The sequence below is a fragment of the Pogona vitticeps genome, chromosome 3 (assembly GCF_051106095.1).
Source record: "Pogona vitticeps strain Pit_001003342236 chromosome 3, PviZW2.1, whole genome shotgun sequence".
NCBI classification, from domain to species: domain Eukaryota; kingdom Metazoa; phylum Chordata; class Lepidosauria; order Squamata; family Agamidae; genus Pogona; species Pogona vitticeps.
Window position 1 is genome coordinate 119,653,546 of NC_135785.1, and position 25,936 is coordinate 119,679,481.

The 25,936-nt window shown below is 42.0% G+C and overlaps 1 protein-coding gene across 2 annotated transcripts in view; it reads right to left on the reverse strand.

The window, feature by feature from the left end:
- The window catches only part of NAT8L (N-acetyltransferase 8 like), a 59,751-nt gene that overhangs the window by 29,984 nt on the left and 3,831 nt on the right, over positions 1 to 25,936 (reverse strand). For both annotated transcript variants that reach the window (XM_020805929.3, XM_020805931.3), the window contains exon 2: positions 8,119 to 8,283. In XM_020805929.3, coding sequence (XP_020661588.2) covers positions 8,119 to 8,283 — 165 coding nt within the window. The remainder of the gene's footprint in view (positions 1 to 8,118; positions 8,284 to 25,936) is intronic.

Below are 25,936 nucleotides of genomic sequence, written 5' to 3' on the forward strand. Positions count from 1 at the left end.
CTGCTCACACTAAATACTGTAAAGTTTGAAACCAATATATAATGTACAGTATTTGAACTTCTGTATGAGAGATACCAAAGACTCTAACTGTCCTCATTACAAGTAAAATAGTATGTTCTTGATTACCAACAAGTATCAAATGTGGACATTTGTATTTATATTAAAATTGATCGGAAAATTGTACCAGTAAGTACTCCATTGCTGCCACCTAATGGGAATAAAAGTTAATGAACTCTCTAGCTATACGACAAGTTATAAATAATGCCTGGGAACTAAACACTGTTTTTATTATGTAGAAGAGCTTAGGAAGGCATTAAAGAAGTGCAGTGACCTTAACCTGACACTATCCTAGCTCTCAGACTTGTGGACAGTTACATGTGAAGAAGGAAGCCATTTTTCTCCATGGCAGCTCTCCATGCCATCAGAAAACCTGAAAAATCTGAGTTCCTGCTCATATGGAGGTACTTCACTGGTAGAGATTTTGCTTTTCCCCCCAGATTTAGCTGTCCCTACACAAGAGCTAGGATGGTAAGGTCTGAGCTTGCTGGCTGCCCATGCTCATTTGCTAAGATTAACTATGTTATTAAACATCTGAATAGGGCTATATTTGCTACACAGTTTGTCCTCCTTGCCTTTGTGAAACATACTTCTGAACAAATACGCTTGGGGCATGTATCTGTGTGTCTGTGTGATGTGCTGTCAAGTCAGAACTGACGTATAGTGACCCAAATATGCTTTCTAGATCAGCGAGATTATTAAGGAGTGGTTTTATCAGTTCAATTCACCCAGCAAGTTTTCATGGCTAAGTGGGGATTTGAACCCTGTTCTCCTGAGTGCTAAGGCATCACTCTGCTACACTACACTGGGTAATCTAGGTAATTCTTGGCAAAAACAAAATAAAAATAAAAGAACAAATAAAAAAAGACAAAAACATAGGGACACCTTTAAGACTGTTATATTTTAATGAGGGCTTTTGCAGGTGAAAAAGACGCTAGGTAATTCTAGGTTACATGGAAACTAATGGATGGATGGCAGAAAACTACCATGGTTCTCTTTCTTTAGTGTATAAATGGCAACAAAACCAGAATGAAATAACATTTTAAAACATCAGAATGAAAGAGCTTGGATTTACTTTCACTTGGAGGAACATGGACTGATGTATTCCTATTTTGTTTTTATAATTATCACTGTGTTGTGGTTTATACCATGGGTGCAAAATCTCAAAAGCTGTGAGTTAAATTCAGCCCTCCAAGTGTCCCAGAGACTTCCAATTATTTATTTAAAATATTTTTACCCTGTCTTTCTCCATAAAAAGGACCCAAGGTTTAAACGCAAGGCAACATTTAAAAGCTGAAATCAGTATATGTAGAAATATTTTTAAAAGAGTCAAACAACTGCCACACTAAAATGGTAAATAATATTGCTTCACCATATAAACCACAACCACATTCAAAGCAACCTGGCACAATAATCCATTAAAAAAACCTCACCGACAGACAGACAGTCACTAAGAGAAAGCCTGCCTGAAAAGAAAAGTCTCAATCTGCTTGCAGAAGGACAGCAAAGATGGGGCCAGTCTGACCTCCTGTGGGAGGGAGTTCCAAAGTCTGGGAGCAGCAACAGAGAAGGGCCTCTCCTGTGTCCCCATCACCTCTGAAGGTGGTGGACCAAGAGAAAGGCCTCTCCGGATGATCTTAACACCTGGGCATACTCATAAAGGGAGTTGTGGTCCTTGGGATAGCTTGGACACAAGCCATTTAGGGTTTTATAAGTTAAAATTAACCCTTTGAATTTTGCCCCAAAACAGATTGGAAGCCAATGAAGCTGTTGCAACAGGAGAGGTTATATATTCCCTGCAACGTTTTGGACCAACAGACATTTCTGAGCACTTTCCAGCTCCATGTACAACACATTACAGTAATCTAACTGAGATGCAATTGAGGCATGTGGTACTGTGGCCAGGTCAGACCTCTCCAGAGCAGGCACAGCTGGCACCATAGTTTTAGTTGTGTGAAGGCACTCCTGGGCACTGTCAAAACCAGTCTTCTCTTCTCTTCTCTTCTCTTTAAAAAAAATGCATTACCTCCTCAAAGCTCTCACACCATCAGAAAAGGGGATGAGGGCAGTATAAAAGTTCCTGGTCAGCTGGAACCTCAGTGGCTGCTTTCTTTTCATCTTTCCAATCCAGGAAGAGACAGGAGCAAAGTTAGCTTCTGCCTTAGCCAGTGTCTTGAGCACTACCTTACTTATCAATTTACTTTTTTTACCCACCCAGAATGGTAAAACAAACTTTGGTGTGAGCCACGCCTCACCCAAGCCACAACTACCAATTCCCATGCCAGGACGCACCCCTATTGAGCCATCTGGCCCATCTGGAAGATAAGTTCTCTCAGGATAAGAACAGTAGTAGGAGGGTGAATTTTCCCCAGGATCAGGCCAATGCAGCTGAAGGAAAGACAATTCCATGATGAAAAGCAACTGGAAGAGGCAGGGTCAAGGGGTACGAAAAAGCAGGACTAGGAAGGCAAGGGATCTACACTGGAAGAAGAGGATATGTGGGAGGATGCCAGAAGTGGTTTACCTTTGCCAGGTTTATTGGCTTAGCACAGGAGCCAGGCACCAAAGACTTCAACCAAGCTACATGAGCCTGGACACTGCTGCATCCCTGGAGAGGCAAGTGAAGGAAAGGACTGGGAGAGATGAGCTGCCGAGGCCGGGTTCTTATGCTCATTTATGCCAGCCTCCTCTTTAAAAAGGTGTGTCATAGATTCAAGTTCTCTTCTCCCTCCTGCCTTCCAGAACCTGGACTCTGGAGGAATTACAATGAAACTAACTGGGCCCCAAGACGACAAGTAATTTAGAGATTGTAATTTACACCTATGGGACTGTGGGGGAAGAAGCAGAGTTAACTGCTGGTGCAACTCTAATAAAACTGATATGAATCTAGACACTAAGATGGAGCCCGTGGAGTTATTAACAGGGAACCCCAGCTCTGTCAGTGACGAGGGCTGATGCCCAAGGCTTTACTAGTTATACTTTAGTCAAGTGAGATAAAACTACAGGAACAAAAATTACCGGCATTAGCAAGGTAATAGAGGATGGAGGTAAAAAGCAGCTTCCGTCTTATCCTTCATGGGCAACATTTTACTTGGAAAATCTACACAACTACAGTGTTTATTTATTTATTTATTTATTTATTTTATATCCTGCCTATCTAGTCAATTAAGACCACTCTAGGCGGCTTACAGCAAAATATAACAATATAATTAAAAACAATTTTATATAAGGGGAAAAATTTTGGACAAGATGGGACAGACACTAGGAAAAGGAGAGAAGGGGGAAATCAGGAATTGGCTGAGGGGAAGGCCTGCCGAAACATCAGTGTTTTTTGTTGTTTTTTAAAAATACCCAGCGAGGGAGCAGCGCGAATATCAGGGGGTAGGTTATTCCAGAGGCGAGGAGCCACCGCCGAGAAGCCCCAATTTCTTGTCTTTTCTTTCCGGGCCTCCCTCGGCGTTAGGCTCCTCAGCCTCACCTCCTGGCTCGCGTGAGTGACACAGGTAGATCTTGGTGGAAGTAGGTGTTCCGCCAAGTATCGAGGCCCTAAACCGTTTAGGGCTTTATACATGAGCATCAACACTTTGAAGTCGATGCGGAATCAGATGGGCAGCCAATGCAATGCGGCCAGAGTGGGTGAAATGTGTTGGTATTTTTTCACACCACTGAGAAGTCTGGCCGCAGCATTCTGCACCACCTGACGTTTCCGCAGCAGCCTCAAAGGCAGCCCCACGTAGAGCGTGTTACAGTGGTCTAATCTTGAGATTACAAGCGCATGTACCAAGGTAGTGAGGGCCCCCACATCGAGATAGGGCCGCAGCTGGGCTATCCGCCTAAGATGGTAGAAGGGGATTAAATAGAGAGCGCCGGGTCCAGATGGATCCCCAAACTGCGGACCCCATCCTTGACAGGGAGGGTCACCCCCCAAAAGAGAGGGAGTTTCCCAAACCCCCCACTGTGGGGACAACCACCCTTAACACCTCCGTCTTGTCCGGGTTCAGCCTCAGCCCGTTCTCCTGCATCCATTGCAGTACGGTCCCCAAGCAGCGCTGAAGGGACAGAACGGCATCTCCTGCTGTAGATGGAAAGGAGATGTAGATCTGAGTATCATCAGCGTACTGATGACACTGAGCTCCACACCCCCGGATGACCCATCCCAGCGGCCTCATATAGATGTTGAACAGCATTGGGGAGATAATCGACCCCTGCGGAACCCCGCAATTGAGACTCCACGGGGCCAAGACACTCTCCCCAAGCTGCACTCTCTGGGGGCGGTCCTCCAAGAAGGAACGGAACCAGGCCAGTGCCAGGCCGCCAATTCCCAGCTCGGAGAGCCTCCCCAGGAGGATACCGTGGTCAATGGTATCAAAGGCCACTGAGATATCAAGGAGGACCAGCAGGGACACTTTGCCCCTGTCAGCCTCCCTCAACAGGTCATCACACAGGGCGACCAATGCCATTTCTGTACCATGGCGCGGCCTGAAGCCCGACTGAAATAGATCCAGGGCCTCTGTTTCATCCAAGTGCGCCTGGAGCTGGTCGGCCACCACCCTCTCAACCACTTTGCTTAAGAAAGAGAGATTGGCGACAGGCCTATAGTTGCCAATTTCATCCGCCGCCAAATTAGTTTTCTTTCTGATGGGCCTAATGAGTGTCTCCTTGAGGGCAGATGGAAACCTGCCCTCAAGGAGAGACCCATTAATTATTACAGTGGCCCATTCCGTTGTTATAGGCCTGGCTGCTTTGATTAGCCAGGCTGGCCAAGGGTCAAGGGAGGAGGTGGTGGCACGACAGCGATCAAGCGCCTTGGCCGCAGAATCAGGCGTGACAGGCTGAAAGGAATCAAAAGTCACCGGGCAAGACGGAGTGCTGGACATCTCTGCTCGACTCACTGTATTCAAAAAAGGAAAGAGGTCCCAGCGGATGGCCTCCACTTTCGATTTTAAAAATGCTGCAAACTGGTCCGGCGAAAAACTAGGGGGAGGCCCATCACCCAGACCAGTTCCGGATAGGTCGCGCATTATACGGAATAATTCCGCCTGCTGGTTGGACGCTTTGCTTATCCGGTTAGCGAAGTATGCTCGACTGGCAGCCTTTACCTTAGCCAGGTAAAGGTTAGTACCGACCTTGACAGCTATCCAATTATAATCCGTCGGGTCCTTTCTCCATTTGCGCTCTAGCCGTCTCCTGACCCGCTTCAACGCCCAGAGATCCTGGTTAAACCAGGGTGTCGGGCGGTCTCTGTGCTGTAGAGGGCGTTTAGGAGCGATCGTGTCTACAGCCCTAGCCACGGCGGCGAACCAGCCGTCAACCAGAGCCTCGACAGGAGCGCCAGCCAGGTCAGCCGTAACACCTCTCATGGCGTCCTGGAATCCAACTGGATCCAATAGCCTTCGAGGGCGGACCACGACAATAAGTCCCTGCTCCCTGCGAGGGGGGAGAGCCATTTTGAGGGTACATTTTATTAGGTGGTGATCCGACCATGACAAGGGTACCGACTCGAGGTCAGTCACCATCGGACCACTCTCGCTCCCACTGGTGGAAAAAATCAGATCAAGTGTGTGGCCACCCACGTGGGTGGGGCCATTGACATGTTGGGACATGTTCAAGAAGGCCATGGTCTCCAAGAACTCAAGAGCTGGCCCGGAAGACTCTGCCCCCGCACGCACGTTGAAGTCCCCCAAGACCAATAGCTTCGGGGATCCCAACAGTGCCGCAGAGACAAAGTCCACCAGCTCCGGTAGGGAAATGGCTGGGTCGCGGGGAGCACGGTAACCCAGCAAGATCCCAATACCATCCCTGGCCCCAAGCGACACGTGGAGGGCCTGAAGACCTGGCTTTACCACTGAGGAGCGCCTAGTAACCTCCAAGATGGATTTGTAGACAATGGCTACTCCCCCTCCCTGGCCCTCCAGTCTACCCTGGTGTTGGACAGCATAACCGGGTGGACAGATGAGTGCTAGGGGTGGACCCCCCTCTCCGCCTATCCATGTTTCGGTTATGCAAGTCAGGTCTGCATCCTCCTCCAGGATAAGGTCGTGAATTACCTGGGCCTTATTGGATACAGACCTGGCATTCAACAACACCAGGCGTAGAGTGAAGAGCCTGCAAGTGCATTCAGGTCAAGAGGACAGAGGAAAGAAGTCCATCCTACACAGTGATGGTTCTGTCCCAGTGATGCGAACATCACAGAATGTTCACCAAAACAGATAAAATGGGCAGAATGACTTATAATTTCAGCTTCAGTTTATATTGGAAAAGCGGAGATTTGACATAGCTAGAAGTCCTTCATCTGAAATAACTCCCCATAGCAAGATGAGAGATGGAAAAAGAATCAAAGGAAAAATAAGGGAAGGTTACAAGTGGAGGATGTTGCTGTATGGAGCCCCTGTTCACTTCTAGTAAGATGCTCATTGAAACTACTCCTTGTCTTCTGGATACAGATCAGGCAAAAAGAAAAGAAAAGAAAAATAAACAATAAAGAGTACCTTAAAGGCTAACTGCCATATTTTGATGTGCGCTTTTGCGCACAAGTCCACTTTTGTGTCCACAAAAGCTCACATCAAAATACAGCAGTTAGCCTTTAAGGTACAACGTTTTTGGCTTCTTTATTGTTTTTTGTTTTGTTTTGTTTTGTTTTGTTTTGTTTTGTTTTGCCTGATATGCTGCCACAGAGGACCTCTTCTAAAACTACAACTATGGATACAGATTATGGATATAAATTGCATGCAATATATTAAAGTCAACATTAATCCCTTTGATTTGGTAATGGATATTGATTCCAAATATCATCTGTTTGTGAGGTTATTTATATAACAAGACCCTGACACTGGGAACAAAACAGCCAGCTTTATTCCCATGTTTGGAAAGGAATCACACAGCAGTTCTCTCCAGAGTAGAATCCTTATCCCAACACCCCAATCAGTTCGCTCAGCAAGTGGCTGGAATGGGTGTGGGTTGCTGGTGGGCTAACCAACCTCTATATTCCATTTTGCCCAGACTGCCATAATCTCCCCAATGTTCTACGCATATATTGAGGCAACCTCACAGAATACATCCCATACCTCCTCTTTTTTGCCTCTTCTAACTCAGGAGTTCTGATATTGCAGAGGTACCTAGCCATCATAGGAAGGCAGATAGCGAGTGCACGACTACACAATTATTTATCCCGTTGTTTGGTCCACTCTGGGGATAGGCTGAATATATAAGCATGCACATTGCATACACTTTTAAAAGCACTTCTGCATTTTGAAACGGGAACAAAGTTTTTAAAACAAAGACCCTAACAATACCTAATATAGCAAGTCCTTTAGAAAGAAAAAGCAAACACATTACCCGCTTGATAGTCAAAACCCTGTTGAACAAATAACACTTGCATAAAGTAGATGATGTCACCAGGACTGCCAGTAATTAAGGAGTTCTTGTTTCAATTCCAGGGCATGTGCAAATCATGCACAATCAGTATCACTGCATGCAAGTTTAAAAAACAGTACATATGAACAAATACTCCATAGGTATTTGTTCTAAATGTGTGGCAGCCCATTGAACACTGAAAATTTACAAAATAACTAAAATACTAATTTTCTGTCTAATTCCAAAGGAGTGGGACTTCCATACAAGTGTGTCCCAAGAATTTCAATTTTGTGTTTCCTCTACATCCGACTGTCAGTGACGAGATTTACAAATAATTTGAATAAATGTCCATAATACTGAATTTCCTGCAGTATTGCCCACATAATGCAATGAAAATGCCAGTCAAAGAAACCATTGTGGCTTTCAACTTCTTACATTATTATAAGAACTCAAATAAAAATCAGAAGAAAAGTGTCCTGTTTATATTATATTATATTATATTATATTATATTATATTATATTATATTATATTATATTATATTATATTATATTATATTATATTATATTATATTATATTGTTAGTATGGAGGTCTCTGAACTGAATTCTTAGCATTTTCAAGACTCTTCAGGCTTAATCTTTAAAGGAAGGAAAGATGTTTATTGAATTCAACAAGCAAAGTTTGGTGACTCGATTGACTTTTTACTCACCTGGTGATTTCATGTAATATTGCTCAATATCAGACATGTCCGTATTCAGTGCACACTCGAGATAGTTGAGGATAACTTTTCTACTGAAGTAGTACCTCATACCCATTAGAAAGATGGGTAAACAGCAGGTCAGCAGCAAGGAGTTGGTCACAACAAAGCATATTACTATGGAGATAAGGAAGAGAAATAAACGACACCTGTCAGAAAAGAGAATTTAGTGTTGATTTTGGAACACAAACCCATAAATCACAGATATCACATAGTAAAGTGTTGCTTATGTAATACATGTTTATTATCATTTACACCCTGATTTGCTAATAAACTTGTTATTTGAAATGGTCTTGCAATTCATTTAAGATTCTTCTAAATAGTTTAAAAATTCAGATCCTCTCATCATCTCAATACAGATGTCTACTCAAAACTATTAAGTGGTCTCTTGAACACAGTTTGCATTGTCATCGGTTGGGAGGCAGCAGTTATTTGCAACTGTCAGTAAAGAAAACTGGCAACCTTCTGAAATAAAGAGCCCGAGGGTAAAGAGAAAAGCAAACATCAACCTCTTTTTTCACTAGAACATTGGTTCTCAAAAAAGGAAGTGCACCCCACCTGAGAGGTCACAAAGAGGTTCCAAGGTGGGGTGAGGCTGTGAGCTTTTCATAATGGGGAAAAAGACAAAATATTTGTGTTATGTAACAAATTTCATGCCAATATATCGATTTCAAATATTTTTACTATTATTTTTTACTTTTTATTGTAAATTTTTGTTTGTTGTTGTTAAATTAGAGTTGGACAAGGATATAGGAGAGGTGAGGACGCATGAGAGTTTCTCAGAGATCAACAACCTGATATGATGTTTAAAGAATTGGGAACTGCTGCTTTAACTTACAAGGCACAGCTTTAGTATAGACCTTAGCATAGGAATGGGTCAAACCACTTTAGCACATAGGAGGGGATAAGACTACCACCCCCTAATATGGGCTGATCTGGCCAACCACATCTTTAAGTAGGATAACACTATCAATAGGGAATTAGTACCAAGACATTATGTTGAAAAGCTGAGATACTGAAACCCTATACAGTGGTGCCCCTCATAGTGAGCGCCTCAGTTAACGACAAATCTGCATAGTGATGCGTTTTTTGCGATCGCAAAAGCAATCGCATTGCGATGTTCTCAATGGCTAAAAATCACTTTGCGATGATCAGTAAGCGTTTCGCTTACCGATTTTCACATAGCGATGTTTTGGGAACAGCTGGTCGGCGGTTCCAAAAGGGCAGCTGGAAAAAATGGCCGCCCGCAGCATTTTCGCACCCTTTACTCACTTACCGGGCAGCAAAAATGGCAGCCGCATGGAGGATTTCTGCATAGCGGTGAGTTTACAGCCCATAGGAACGCATTAAACGTGTTTTAATGCGTTCCTATGGGGTTTTTTGCCCCGCATAGCGACGAATCTGGATAGCGACAATTTTTTGGGAATGGATTATCGTCGCTATGCGGGGCACCACTGTACTGCATATAGCATAGTCTCTGGTTCCCTCTACTGGCCAGTTCTAGTAATACATATTGGAAACGTATTTCTACAGTTTTTTGTTTTTTATTTTCCAGGCAGCGGGTAAGCAAAACTGCAGGTACTGACCCCGCTAATATGGTGGTCCTATTGTAATGCTTTCTTTGGGTTTAGGAAATACACCATAGCCAATCACAAGTGCTGAAATAATTTTTCCACATAATTTACTGGTCCTTGTTACCTCCTAAAGGTTGTCAGATCACACTCATGCTGTGATTAGAGTGGCAGCTGGTCCATCACTAAAAGAAGGACATGGGGGACAAGGAACACCAACAAAGGCATTCTTCACATAAAAAGGAAAATTTGCAATAAATTTGCATTTGCCAATTTAAACAAATATATGCAAATGTCATCAGAATTTGACATTGTAACTACAATTTAAATAGAAATACACTGCAGCTCACCATTATGCACAGGATTGTGACTTGGCAACCGCCTTGGGACACAGCATTGAGAGAAAAATGGCTTATATCAAATAAATAAATAAGGCCTAGTATTTAGTAACTCTCTGAAATGTCTGGGGGCCACACACACACACATGGGAGGAAAATAAACAGAGATTACAGTAGATTCACTGAAATATTTAACTAGACAACAATCAGTTACTTCAGAGGAATGGTTTGAAGAGCACTTTCAGAATGTCTGCTCCTGTGATTGGTGAGCATCCTTTGGGTTCGGTCAGTCAACCAATTACAAATCCACCAAACAGTAGCACTGTCTAGCCCACATTTTACTAGCTTCCTTGCAAGAATATCATGGGGAACTTTGTCAAAGGCTTTACTGAAATCAAGATACGCTACGTCCACAGCGTTTCCTTCATCTATCAAGCCTGTAACCCTATCAAAAAAGATATCAGATTAGTCTGGCATGACTTGTTCTTGAGAAACCTGTGTTGACTTTTATTGATGACAGCATTGCTTTCTAAGTAATAACAAACTGTTTCATGATTTACTCTAAATTTTTTCTGGGAATTGATGTCAGGCTGACTGGCTAGTAATTATTTGGGTCTTCTTTTTTTCCCCTTTTTGAAGATAGAGACATTTGCCCTCCTCCAGTCTGTGGGGACTTCTGTTCTCCAAGAATTCTCAAAGATTATTGCCAATGGTTCTGAAATTACTTCTGCCAGTTCTTTTAATATCCTTGGATGTAATTCATCTGGCCCTGGAGACTTGAATTCATTTAGAGTAGCCAGGTATTCTTGTACTACTTCTCTACCTATTTTGTGCTGCATTTCCCCCATGACATCACCTGCTCTTCGCCCCTCAGGTTGAGAACTATTTTCCTTTTTGGAGAAAACTGAGGCAAAGAAGGTGTTGAGAAGTTCAGCCTTTTCCCTGTCCTCTGTTAGTAGTTGGCCATCTTCTCCACGCAATGACCCTATCATTTCCTTGGTTTCCCCTTTGCTGCAGGTATAACTTAAAAAGCCCTTTTATTGTTTTTAATCTGTGTGGTAAGCCTGAGATCATTCTGCACTTTTGCTTCTCTTATCTTTCCCCTACATATACTGGATATTTCCTTATACAGTGGTGCCTCGCATAGCGAACGCTTCGCTATGCGATGAAACCGCATAACGAAGGGTCCCAGGCCATCGCTGGAGCGTTCACTCAGCGATGGCCCCTATGGGCTTTTTTCGCTATGCGATGATCGCGCGGACACGATCAAAGCATAGCGAACAGCTGATCGGCGGTTCCAAAATGGCCGCCGCTAAAACAAAATGGCGACCGCTGTTTTGCCTCGCTAACGAGGCATCCAAAATGGCCGCCACAATGAGGGAAACTCGCACAACAGTGAGTTTTGAGTCCATAGGAACGTATTAAATCAGTTTTAATACGTTCCTATGGGCTTTTTTGTTTCACTTAGCGATGGATTCGCTGAGCGAGGGTTAATCCAGAACGGATTAACCTCGCTAAGCGAGGCACCACTGTACAGTATTCCTCTTTGGTCTTTTCCCCATTTTCCATTTCTTGTACATGTTTTTTTAACACTTAGTTCAGTTGAAAGTTCTTTAGTCAACCATTCTGGTTTCTTTAGACATCTCCCGTTTTTCCTTATTGGAACAGTTTTAGACTGTGCCTTTAGTATCTCCCTTTTAAGAAATTTCCATCCATCCTGAACTCCCTTCTCTTTCAGTATCTTTGTCCATGGAATTACAGCCAGTAATTCCCTAAGTTTACTGAAATTGGCTTTCTTAAATTCTAGAATGCGTGTCTGGCCGCACTTAGCTTCCCCTTCCCACTGTATAACAAATTCCAAGAGAGCGTGGTCACTCCCACCTAAGGATCCCACCACTTTGACCCCATTAACAAGGTCATCCCTGTTGGTTAAACAGATCTAAAATAGCTGATTCCCTTGTTGCCTCTTCCACCTTCTGGACCATGAAATTGTCTGCAAGGCAAGTGAGGAACTTGCTGGACCTTATGTTCTTCCCAGAGTTTGACTGCCAACATATACTGTATCAGGATAGTTGAAATCTCCCATTACTACTGCATCTCTCCCTTTTGAATGTGTGGCCATCTGTTCCAGGAAGGAACCATCCAGATTCTTGGGCTTTATTTTGCTGTATTAAGAGTTCCAGTTCATCTTGTTTATTTCCAATGCTCTGTGCATTAGCGTAGAGACATTTAGGATCATGTGTGTTTTCCTTCCCCTTGTTGTTCTCTAGTACTACTTGCCCTGCTGGGCTTTTCTCGCCAGCACTTGCTGAATTTCTGCCCTGGAAACTATTGTCTACCTCCCCCCAGAACTCAGTTTAAAGCTCTCCTGATCAGATTTGTGAGCCTCTTAGCAAAAACATTACTGCCAACAGCTGTGAGGTGCACCCCATCCCCTGCCAAAAGACGATCTTTGTGAAAGGAAGTCTGATCCTCTCCTTAAAACTCCCATAAGCACCCCCGTTTGTCTTGCCTGTTTGCCAAGCACTGAGAGCACACTGTCAGAAACAAAGTTACTCACAGAAACCTAAAAAAACACACACATCCAGTTGAGGATGGCCTCGCAGACACATCTCTCCTTCTGCTCCCTCTGCAGGGACTGAAGGGTTAGCTGTATTTTTAATCTGTGACCTTTCCTCATTTATACCTAAAAGGAGGCCAAGACTGTAAATGTGCAAGTCCATGCAGGATGATAGACCTAGAAGGGGGCTTTCAGTCCATCCTGTTCAATCCTTTGCTTAATGTAGGAAATCTGAAGCTAGAACATCACCAGCAGGCAGTCCAGTCTCTGCATGAAGACCTCCCGTAGGAGAGAGCCTACAAGTTCTCAAGGTAGGCTGTGACTAAAATCGTAATCCTTTGTCTGGCAAACAGTACAGGATTTACTATGGACACAGAACAGATGAATTCAAACTTTTAAAAACTGATCACACAACACAGAGGCCAATGTGAAACCCTAGTTGCTGCCGAGGCAGCGGGTTTTTCCCCCCTGCCACTCAAAGCTTCTACTTTTTTCAAGCCAGAGTGTGTTTTCCCCACGTGATGAGTTGTTTCGTTCTCCGAAAGGACTAGGGGTGTGACTTTGGGTAATATCCTGGTAATGTAGTAAGCTGGACTTGATGTTTTGGACAGTGGGAATACTCACCCCATGTTCTTTCTCGTTAGTCAACCTGAAGTAATTTTTAATTTTCAAAAACAAAATATTACATTTAGCATTACGTCACCTTATCACTGCATTGATACATTAATTTTGCACTAGATTATCCCCAGAGTGGACAACAATAACTACATATGAAAATCAGTATAAAACAAAAAAACTCCAATGAACTGTATCAGACTGCAATGTTTCTGTGGTACATATGTATGTATATTATGGAGAACTTTGGAAAACTGTCCCTTTTCCTCAGTGGTATGTAACATTTTAAACATCCCATCAGCTTTGCCACATACTATAAAAGGAATGCCAGGCACAGGGCAGAATGAAAGGAATGGGAGCAGGGCATTGTGTTGCAGACTAAACCGCATCAGACTGAGAGCCCAGTGTGGATTGTGGCTTGGAAATAATCTCTGCTCTCCGTGTGATCACCTAATCCAAATGGAAGAATAAAACAGGGCTGCTAATCAACTGCAGCAAAGCTGAATAGCTCTCATTCAGTTTGCCCATGAAGTTGGAGCTGCAATTAGATTCACACTTAAATTTTGTGCACTATTATGATGTTTCTCTTTATGGAAAATCTACCTTCCTGTAATTCTAAATATAGTCCTGTCCTTTAGGTCAGATTACTAGAGTTCCAAGTTATAGGAAGTCTCTCCTTTCAATTCTGCTGATCTATTAAATTCATGGCTGCTGGACAGCTCAGTGGTTTAGGTATCTGGCTGCAGATTCAGAAGTTGAGAGTTCCCGAGGAGGAGCTTCGTCCTGGTGAAGCTAGCAGCTCTTGGGAATAGCTCCCGGAGAAACTAGAACCGCTTCAGTCTGGGATCCCCCTAGGAATGGGGGGAATTTAGGGGGGGTCAGAAGAGACCCTCCTGAAGCTTGTGTGAGCCGCAGAAGTTAGAAGATTGGGCAGCAACTCGATTTTTCTTTCTTCTGGAAATTCACATTAGCACAGACTGAAGACGGGCACCATTTTTGGCAACAAGCCAGGACAGCTTCAGCGCCGAGAATAAGAGAACAAGAAGCACGGCGAAAATATAAATAAAGTAAGTGGGAGCCCTTGTTCTATGAAAAACCCCATTAAAATGAAGAACAAGTGATTGTGTGAAAATTTATGACCGAAATGAGATAAGGAGGAGCGGCGTATTTAGCATGTCAGCTCGTAATTAAGCTGATCAAGGTCGTGTGGATTTTAAGAGAACAGCCAGGCAGAAACAGCTTGTGTTTTTATTAAGGGAAAAACTTTTGGACACTGGACAGGCTTTGAGAGAATAAAATCTGCTGTAAGCTGTACACTTTGGACCTTCTCTCCTTTTGGATATACAATTCTTAGACTGTGTGGGACTCTGTTTGCTGTGGAAAACACATTTGCTGGGACTCTGATTGTTGGCCCTCCCTGTTTGGGGGAGTAGAAGGAAGCCTTTGGAAGTAAAAAAATAGACTGTGAGCTGCGTCTGAACTGAACTAATGATTTAAATGGCACTCTGATAACATAGCCCGGCTGGGTGAAGGCAAAAATAAATCTTGAGAAGAGAAAAGAACATCTTCCGGTTTGACGGCTGGCAACGAGTTGGACCTTCTCTCCTTTTGGATATACAATTCTTAGACTGTGTGGGACTCTGTTTGCTGTGGAAAACACATTTGCTGGGACTCTGATTGTTGCCCCTCCCTGTTTGGGGGAGGAGAAGCAAGCCTTTGGAAGTAAAAAAATAGACGGTGAGCTGCGTTTGAACTGAACTAATGATTTAAATGGCACTCTGATAACATAGCCCGGCTGGGTGAAGGCAAAAATAAATCTTGAGAAGAGAAAAGAACATCTTCCGATTTGGCGGCTGGCAACGAGAAAAGGGATTCGACTATAAAAACACTTGAGAGACTCATGTTTTAAATTCCATCTTTTTGTTTGAGTTTCCCTGCTACTTTATTGTTAACACTGCAATAGTTTTAATGTAAAATACTGGTCTTGAGGGTTACTTATACAATATGTATATGTGGGCAAAGGGGAGAGGGAATTCTAAGTGAGGGATAAAAGAGTGGGAATTGAAGAGTATTTTATATATAGAGAGAGGAGATATATTGGAAAAATGGAACTTCTCCCTGGGGAAAATAGAGATCAATGGCTAGATGGGAAAATCTCCTTTCAAAGGACAGTGTTGGAAGGATTTGCGCAGGTAATTTATCGTCTTGACCAGATACAAGATCTTATTAAAGATCCTAAGGAAGAGAAAATAGCAGAGGTTAAATCATACCTAAGAGAAATGCCAGAGCCGGGTATATTGAAAACAATACCCGATAATACAAATGGGATGGTGTGTTACCCACTAAGCTATGTAGCCATAACAGCTAAGAAAATTCAGGTTGAAAAGAGAATTACTGCCTTAGGGGTTGTTCCCCCTTTCAAAATACGGAAGAAAACAGAGTCACAGAAAAAAAAAGAAGCACATGGAGAAAAAGGGAGAAGTGAACAGAATATATACTATTTTAGACCTGTCGAGTGTACTTTCAAGACAAAAGGAGGGTGAAAGAGAGGATATATTTCACAATTGGTCTTGGTGTTCTGATGGTGTTGGAATAACTTAGATGTAAGTTGTGTTATAATTGTAAGTTGAAAGCTAAAGGGGTAAATACATAGACAAATAGCTAGAAGAAGAAAAAGAAGAAGAAGAAGAAAGATGAGCTTTTATTGGAATATGAATAGATTATATGTTTATATACTTAATATGAAAAGATTGAATGATTATACATTTGATGTTCTCTTCTACTCAAAACCCCTTTTCCCACCCTTTCCATTGCCCTTTGCCTTCTGTATCCCTTCCCCATTTCCTAATAGTTTTGAAAACAAACAAACAAACAAACAAACAAACAAATAAATAAATAAATAAATAAATAATAAAAAAGAAGTTGAGAGTTCCCCACTGTGCCTCCTTGACAGGGACTGGACTCGATATTCTACAGCATTCCTTCCAGCTCTGCAGTTCTAAAATGATTATGACAGTAATGATGATAATATCCCTTCTCGGTGCCATAATTCTCTTTGCACTTCTATATGATAATCCTTCAGGTAGATATTTAAAGAGGGCTTGTGCTGTCATGTCCCCACAGCCTTCTCTTCTTTAGTCTAAACATACCCAGTTATTTCAACCATTTCCTCTGAGGACTCCTCCCCCCCTTATTTTGACCATCTTCATTGGCCACTTCTGAGCTGGTTCCAACTTGGCTATAATTTTAAAAAGGACAATGCCTCAAATATATGATATCTCAGATGTGGTTGGATTATTGCAGAATAACATTAAACGATTGATTTTTATGACTTGGAACTCTAGATCTATTAATTCTCCCTAAAATTACATTAAACAGCATAGTAATAAATTTAGAAGTGCAAGTACTTATAGTAACATAGCCAGCTCCAGCTCCACCCCACCCCCGCTCTGTGTAAGGTCAAAAAATACAGGCTGTTGGATCAATTCATATTAACAAATGAGGAGTACCTCTCATAAATCTCATGGGCCTCAGCTACCTATTCAGCACCAAGTTAGTCTCAAAATACTATGCATCACAATGGGATCACCTGCAGCAATATACTGCTCCAGGTGCTGTGAGGATTGCTGCTGATAAAGCCAGCTGGAATGGCTTGAAATACAATAGCTGCAAATGCCTCCAAGTTTGCTCAAGCTGAAACAGATGCAAAAACCTTTGATTTTTTAAAAAATAGAAGCCCCAGTGGCAGAGGAAAAAACTACAGATTGGAATGTGTGGTGGAGACTCTGGACTGATTCACATGGAGTTTTACATCAGATAGTCAATAGAAAATAATGCAAACCAGGTCATCCAAATCCCAAAACATTCCCACATTGTCAATGTAGAAACACTGTAAATTAGGTCCTAAATAGTGCAACATATTTCCAGGGCTGTAACCAGCAGTGAAAGCATGACAAACATCTCTGCCACCGCCAACAGAAGGGGACATGTTAATAGCCACAACAGTAACAGCTGGGAAAGCTCTTCTGTTTCAAATTCCTCGCTGCTGATGAAACTGACAATATTGCAACACGGTACCCATAGAAAGTGCAAGGTGTGTGTGAGAGAGAGAAAAAGAGAGGTACACCTTACAGAAATGAGAAGAGAGGTGTTTATCAGGGATGAGCTATGAGTCTCAGGTGGAAAAAAGGTGTAGGGATTTGAAGAAATTGCCAGTCATCTGTCAGGAGCAGAGCTGTGTTAATGCAAAGGATATTAAGAATTCAATTCTACCAAAACCTCTGGTATGTGATGTGAGATATTGCTTCTGTATTTATGATTCAAACCACTAGGATATAGCCTGACACTGGCTTGACATACTGTATTGTCCCTGCGCCACCAAGCAGGGAAAAGGATGCCAAAGGATGGCCCCTCATCTCTGAAATAAAATGCCAATAATTAATAATAATAATAATAATAATAATAATAATAATAATAATAATAATAATAATAATAATCATCATCATCATCATCATCATCATCATCATCATCATCATCATCATCATTTATTGTCATTGTAAGTATATACACAGTATACCCATACAACGAAATTCACAGACACCCAGAGACCAGACACATGCACACACATAAAATTCTCCAATGGAGATACACCAGGCTCCTTCCATCTTTATGTTTAGAAATGTAATAAATACTGAATTATTTAAAGCTGCCTTTAATAACTGTATCTCTTGGATGTCGTCAATAACAACTTTTTAAAAATCAGTTCTACATTTTACAGGATTATTAATATTAATGGTTATAATTGTTGTCTCTTGTATCCCTGTATTGTTTTTGAATGTATTTTTCTTATTCTGGGATACTGAGGGTTTTAAAGCAAAGCATCCTGCTTATATACTGCCCCATAGTGCTTCAAGCACTCTCTGGGCGGTTTACAAGTGAATTATGCGGGCTACACATTGCCCCACCCCCAGCGATCTGGGTACTCATTTTACTGACCTCGGAAGGATAGAAGGCTGAGTCAACCTTGAGCCGGCTACCTGGGACTGAACCCCAGGTCTTGAGCACAGTTTTGGCTGCAGTACAGCAGATTAAACACTGCACCACAGGTTTGTATGTTTTAACCTTGTATAAACCACCCAGTGTGGTGCTATATAACTATAGGTGGTACATAAATCAAATAAACGAATAACACTAATTTCCTCTGTAGCTCTTCACTTTCTCTCCCATTCGCTCTCTGTGGCATCTTGCTTTCTCATCCCCCCCCCATAACACTCTTTTATCACTCTTCTGTCTTGCTCTTCCCGTCCTGTGGCCTTCATGTATCTTTATTTGTTCAAAGATACGTATGCCTTTGGTAAGGCTGACATCTCTGTCTACAGAAGTAAGCCCCATTCATCTCAGTGAGACTCATGAGTTTCCTGAAGTATGGACAAGACGTTTGGAAAATGGATATAAAATACTTCCATGAGCACGTGCAGGCTGCTTAATGGAAAATAAGCATCTTTAAGGTCCTGTATCTTCTAAACAGCATGAGGAATCAAGTTCAAATAAAGAAAAACTTACAGCTGAAATGATTTCCTTTTGAGAAACCAGTGGTTGGCATTTGAAAAATAACCACTAAACTCATTACAAACTGACAAAAAAAACAAGTTAAGTGTTGTTGGTGGGGAAGGAATGTATGTTTGTTTTTAAATCAGAAATTAGGTCTTTAAAAGCACTTGTTCAAAGGCAAGCTAGTCCTCTCTGAAACCATTTTGTCAAATATGGTCCTGATTCAAGAACCCATTCGTTGTTACGTTTTTGTTTGGATTGCCATCTCCTATCAGAAACTGAAAGCTGATTTGACTGGTCATATGATACGGGGGAGCACCCCTGTTCACCTCTAATCCCTTTTCCGTCCCTCTTACTGTTGTTTCTGAATTTCCACTTTTAGCCATGCTTCTTGATTCTGAGTGGGTAGGAAGGCAAAGAATGCAGCAATTCTGTAGTGTACAAAAAAAATTCTGCATATTTTCAGAAGCATTCAGAATGCTTCTTTAAGAATTCTCCAACCTTAATTTACCTCATAATCTCTGTAGCCACATCACTGTACTTCAGTATCACAGAATCAGTATCCTTTAACTAGAACACAGACACCCCTCCTTATTAACCTTTTCCACTTGAGGCGAACAGTCCACGGTAATTCAGAGGATGATCATCCAACATATGTATTACATGGGAGGTGGAGAGAAAGAAAGGAAGAAAGATTCAGATCAGCAGCAAAGCTTAACTGAACTACTTGTTAGGATTCAAGGCAACATTACAGAACCTGGTACTTCTCAGATGTTGTGGATTACAAACTCTACCATCCTCAGCCAGAAATTGTAGGAGTAAAGAGTTCAATGTTCCAGCCTATCTGAACAGTACTAGGGAAAACCAATATAAACTACAAAAACAGCCAATTTGTAAGAGTAAATTCTAAAATGGCAGTGGAGGAATGGTATGACATTTTCTTTAAGCGTTTGTTGTTGTTTAGTCATTAAATCGTGTCCGACTCTTCATGACCACATGGACCAGAGCACTCCTGTCTTCCACTGCCTCCCGGAGTTGTGTCAAATTCATGTTGGTTGCTTCGATGACACTGTCCAACCATCTCCTCCTCTGTCATCCCCTTCTCCTCTTGCCTTCACACTTTCCCAACATCAGGGTGTTTTCCAGGGAGTCTTCTCTTCTCATCAGATGGCCAAAGTATTGGAGCCTCAGCTTCAGTATCTGTCCTTCCAGTGAACACTCAGGCTTGATTTCCTTCAGAACGGAGAGGTTTATTCTCCTTGCTGTCCAGGGGACTCTCAAGAGTCTCCCCCAGCACCACAATTCAAAAGCATCAATTCTTGGGAGGTCAGCCTTCTTTAGGGTCCAGCTCTCACTTCCATACATTGCTACTGGAAAAACCACAGCTTTGACTATGTGGACTTTGGTTGGCAAGGTGATGTCTCTGCTTTTTAAGATGCTGTTGAGGTTTGTCATCGTTTTCCTCCCAAGAAGCAGGCGTCTTTTAATTTCGTGGCTCCTGTCACCATCTGCAGTGACCATGGAGCCCAAGAACGTAAAGCTTGTCACTGCCTCCATATCTTCCCCTTCTATTTCCCAGGAGGTGATGAGACCAGTGGCCATGATCTTGGGTGTTTTGGGGGGTTTTTTATGTTGCGTTTTAGACTGTTTTTTGCACTCTCCTCTTTCACCCTCATTAAGAGGTTCTTTAATTCCTCCTCACTTTCTGCCATCAGAGTGGGATTATCTGCATATCGGAGGTTGTTGATATTTCTTCCAGCAATCTTAATTCTGGTTTGGGATTCCTCCAGTCCAGCCTTCCGCATGATGTATTCTGCATATAAGTTAAATAAGCAGGGGGACAATATACAGCCTTGTCGTACTCCTTTCCCAATTTTGAACCAATCGTTTGTTCCATATCCAGTTGTAACTATGGCTTCCTGTCCCACATATAAGTTTCTCAGGAGATAGATAAGGTGGTCAGGCACCCCCATTTCTTTCAGAACTTGCCATAGTTTGCTGTGGTTGACACAGTCAAAGGTGTTTGTGTAATCAATGAAGCAGAAGTAGATGTTTTTCTGGAACTCTCTGGCTTTCTCCATAATCCAGCGCATGTTAGCAATTTGGTCTCGAGTTCCTCTGTCCCTTCGAAATCCAGCTTGTACTTCTGGGAGTTTTCAGTCCACATACTGCTGAAGCCAGCCTTGTAAGATTTTGAGCATAACTTTGTTAGCAGAAGCCTCTGTGCTATAAGATCTGTAGATCTTCAGCTGTAAGTTCGAATCCACGCGATGGAGTGAGCGCCCATCGCTTGTCCCAGCTCCCGCCAACCTAGCGGTTTGAAAGCATGCAAATGCAAGTAGATTAATAGGGACCACCTCGGTGGGAAGGTAACAGCGTTGCGTGTCTAAGTCACACTGGCCATGTGACCACGGAAGATTGTCTTCGGACAAAATGCTGGCTCCATGGCTTGCAAATGGGGATGAGCACCACCCCCTAGAGTCGAACACGACTGGACAAAAATTGTCAAGGGGAACCTTTACCTTTGCTAGCATGTGAAATTAGTGCAATTGTATGGTAGTTGGGAGCATTCTTTGGCACTGCCCTTATTTGGGATTGGGATGTAGATTGATCTTTTCCAATCCTCTGGCCACTGTTGAGTTTTCCAAACTTGCTGGCATATTGGGTGTAGCACCTTAACAGCGTCATCTTTTAAGACTTTAAATAGTTCAACTAGAATGCCATCACCTCCACTGGTCTTGTTGTTAGCCATGCTTTCCAAGGCCCACTTCACTCTCCAGGATGTATGGCTCAAGGTCGGCAACCACACTATCTGGGTTGTTCGGGACATCCAAATCTTTCTGGTATAATTCCTCTGTGTATTCTTGCCACCTTTTCTTGATATCTTCTGCTTCTGTGAGGTCCCTACCATTTTTGTCCTTTATCATGTCCATCTTTGCACAAAATGTTCCTTTAATATCTCCAATTTTCTTGAACAGATCTCTGGTTTTTCCCTGTCATTTTCCTCTATATCTATTATTTTCCTCTATATCTTTGCACTGTTCATTTAGGAAGGCCCTCTTGTCTCTCCTTGCTATTCTTTGCATTCCATTTTCTGTAAGTTTCCATATCTCCCTTGCATTTTTCCCCTTCCCTTCTCTATTTGTAAGGCCTCGATGGACAGCCACTTTGCTTTCTTGCATTTCCTTTTCTTTGGGATGGTTTTTGTTGCTGCCTGCTATACAATGTCACAAGCCTCCATCCATAGTTCTTCAGGCACTCTGTCCACCAAATCTAGTTCCTTAAATCTGTTCTTCACTTCCCACTGTGTATTCATAAGGGATTTGGTTTAGATTATACCTGACTAGCCCAGTGGTTTTTCCTACTTTCTTCAGTTTAAGCTTGAATTTTGCTATGAGAAGCTGATGATCAGAACCACAATCAGCTCCAGGTCTTGCTTTTGCAGACTGTATAGAGCTTCACCATCTTTGGCTGCAGAGAACATAATCAATCTGATTTCGGTATTGCCCATCTGGTGATGTCCATGTGTAGAGTCACCTCTTGTGTTGTCGGAAAAGAGTGTTTGTGACGACCACCTTGTTCTCTTGACAAAACTCTATTAGCCTTTGCCCTGCTTCATTTTGAATTCCAAGGCCAAACTTACCTGTTGTTCTTTTTATCTCTTGACTCCCTACTGTAGCATTCCAGTTCTCTATAATGACAAGAACATCTTTCTTTGGTGTCAGTTCTAAAAGGTGTTGTTGGTTTTCATAGAACTGGTCAATTTCAGCCTCTTCAGCATCGGTGGTTGGTATCCCAGTGCAGCTTTTCCCACTCTTTTGTTGACTATGAGGGCTACTCCATTCCTTCTGTGGGATTCTTGCCCACAATAGTAGATAAGATAATCGTCTGAATTGAATTCACCCATTCCTGTCCATTTTAGTTCATTGATGCCCAGGATGTCATTGTTTATTCTTGCCATCTCCTGTTTGACCACATCCAGCTTAAGCGTTTACTTAATACTTAATGTTTAACTAAATGTTAATGTTAAACTGAATTAATTAAACCAATTAAATTTACTCATGCTTAATGTTCAGTTTAATGAATTCAGTATTTTACCCACTGTTAATTGAACCTTTGGGTGTGATCAGACAGGCATTTGTCCCCATTTGGCTTACTGCAGGGACAGGCTGGTTCAGTCCTTTTTTTCTTGTGATCACACAATGTAGTTGTGGGAGTGAACCAGCCCAGCCCCAGCCCGTTACACCAGCACCTTCCTGGGTCTTTGTCAGGGGCTACTACTTTTTGGTACAGATAGAATCACTTGATTTGTTTCCAGCGCTTGTGTTCCCTGAAGATGAACCAAAGTAGAGGTTGTGGCTTTAATTTTACCTTTCTCTTTCAATTTCTCATATCATTGAGTGGCTTAAGAAAATAGAGCCACTTCACAATATTGGGAAATTAAACCCTTCCTCTGCTCCAAGGAGAAGCGGAAGAAGTAAAGCTTTTTTTTTTAAAAGAACCTGCATTACAACAGCACTGATGTACTGCATCACATTGAAACAAGAAAAACTGAGAACTTCCTCCCAGCAGTTGGAGGAGACAGGAGGGGGACTATCCCCCACTTTTCTGTTAAAGCGGTCAAGAACCTGTCCTAAACCAAATCCACCACTGAGTACCAGCTGCTTCACAGCACAGAGAGAAAAAGAATGTTCTGTGGAGGAACAGAGGAAGTAAATGGGCATCACTTTTTAAAAAAAATGAAAACTCCCCCCCTGGAAGGGGAAAGGAGACAAGAGCAGGCAAAATGGAGATTTTGTTTCCTCTTTTCTTTTGCTTTCTTAAAAGAGCAGAACCAAGTAGTCACTTGAGCTGCCTATGCCATTTGGACGCATGGATCACACCAAATGTCATCCCAGATTTCCACTTGACCTTAAGCAATCCTATTTGGCCCATGCCAGTCTGCTCCAAATGAGCCCATGTAGACAAGCTCTAAATCAAGTATCTTCTAAGAGTTTGGATGTAACTAAAATCTTTCCATTTGGGCCTTTTTGTACTAGCATTCCAAGCTCCAGGTAAGCAAAAGAATTTAAGACTTTAAAAATGTGGTAGAAAAATATATAATACACATCTTCATTACAAGAAATTTTTATTTTCAAAACTTGTTTACTTTTGTTTGTTTGTTTCTGAGTGATAACTTTAGCTGCTTTTCAGAACTCAGAGGTGAATCTGCACGAATCTATAGTGTTTCAAAATGCAGACAATATAACCTTACTTTTCCTTACTACATTGCTGACAGTTTCTATTTTGGGTTTTCATTTTACACCTGCTCTCTCAACTGTTAAGGGCTAAATTAGACATGGTAACACATCCTACTGTTCAGACCAGCAATGTGACATGAAAATATGTGAAGCGTTGTGCTTGACAGACCAAGACCTAGGAAAGGCTAGTCCATCCTGCCATGTAGTATTTAGGTAGTTCTTTAAAATATTTGTAATCCATTCTGTATCACCAGGTCTCAGGGTTGGTGCAATCAAAAAGGTCAAATATAAAATAATGTAAAAAAAAATTAAAACCATATAATTTAAAAATTAACCACTTAATCTGACAAATTGAAAACCAAGCCATGGCTTTGCTAGGCCCTAACATGCTTGGGCAAATATACTCAGGTTTTAACTTGGCACCAAAATAAGGAAAACATCAATGCCAGCTGGGTCACCAAAGGGAAACATTCCACCTTGCATTGTTTCCTCCTGTGGCGAGCCGGACACATTCTGGAAGCCCACAACCAAAGGGCAACAGCTCTCTTTCAATGCTTCTTAGGGCTTGAGGTTCAAAGGCAAACCACTTCTTAACTTGAAGATAGCATCATCTTTGGGAATTATCCAATTGTCCTTTAAAGTGATCTAATTTACTGGCTAGAAGGGGCTGAGAAATAACATACTAACCCCAGTATTATCCTGTAGATACAGATCTTTGGACCCTGGCCAATAAGTAGCAATCATGACCAGGCTTGATCCAAAATTAGATTCATTACATTGTGCGCTACAGCGTTTGGGTACATTGGTAGCATTTATATGAAATACATCTCATGTTTTATGCAGGTCAGATCTACGCGTTAAGATCTGAAATGAATTTTAATAGGAATTATTCCTATGAATATGTCAAGTCATTATAACCTCATTAAAGTGGTAACCTAAGTATGGATTCAGTGAAAACGTGTTGCATATTTAGTCAAGTTGTCAGCCGATTAAATCTTAGCAGATTTATTAATTAGCCGCCCAGAGTGGTAGAATATACCAGATGGGCGGGATATAAATAAATAAATAAATAAATAAATAAATAAATAAATAAATTAAATAAATAAATAAATAAATAAATAAATAAATAAAATAAAAAATATGCAAATGAACAAAAGCAATCACTCCAAAGCGGATAGTCTTTATATATGTGTCACAGCAGTACCATCTTAGAACAGGCATAAGCTCCTGAGAAAGAACAGGGGATCTGGAAAACACTTGCATATCTAGGTTGCTGGGGGGGGGGGGTTGTCATGGCATCCTTATTCAAAACATATTTTTAAAATATTTATCTCCTGCCCTTCGGCTGTTACCTTCTAATGTGAACCATAACAAACAGTCGAATCCCTAACAGAGACAAATATAAAAGTCATGCATAAAGCGATAGCACCAGTATTAAAACAGAAGCATCAGCAGATAGCACGAATACTTCAAAATAGCAATAACCACCTTCCTTCTAAATGTGTTTGACTAATATGATCCACTTGTTGAGTAAGTGCGGTGTTATACGTCATACATGAACATACTCTCCTAAAGCTGCGTGCAAATGTACATCAGCTGAGTATTGGAACTCTAGCAAACTCAGTCTCAAAGCACACTCTTGTCAAATATATGTATTCTCCCGGTGAAGCTCAGAGACAACCAGTTCTGCTCCAGTCTGTCTACAATGACAGACCAACTGCTGGTACACTGGATTTCTGCTCTAGTCTGGAGCAGAAATCAACTTGGGCAGAGGGCTGATTTTCTGGTGGCTATGGAACCACAATCTCTTCTCTTTCCACTCCCACATCCTGAGACCAAGTCTGTCATTTCTTAAAACTTGGGTTTTTTTATTTACCTCTGGCAGCACCTGACCCT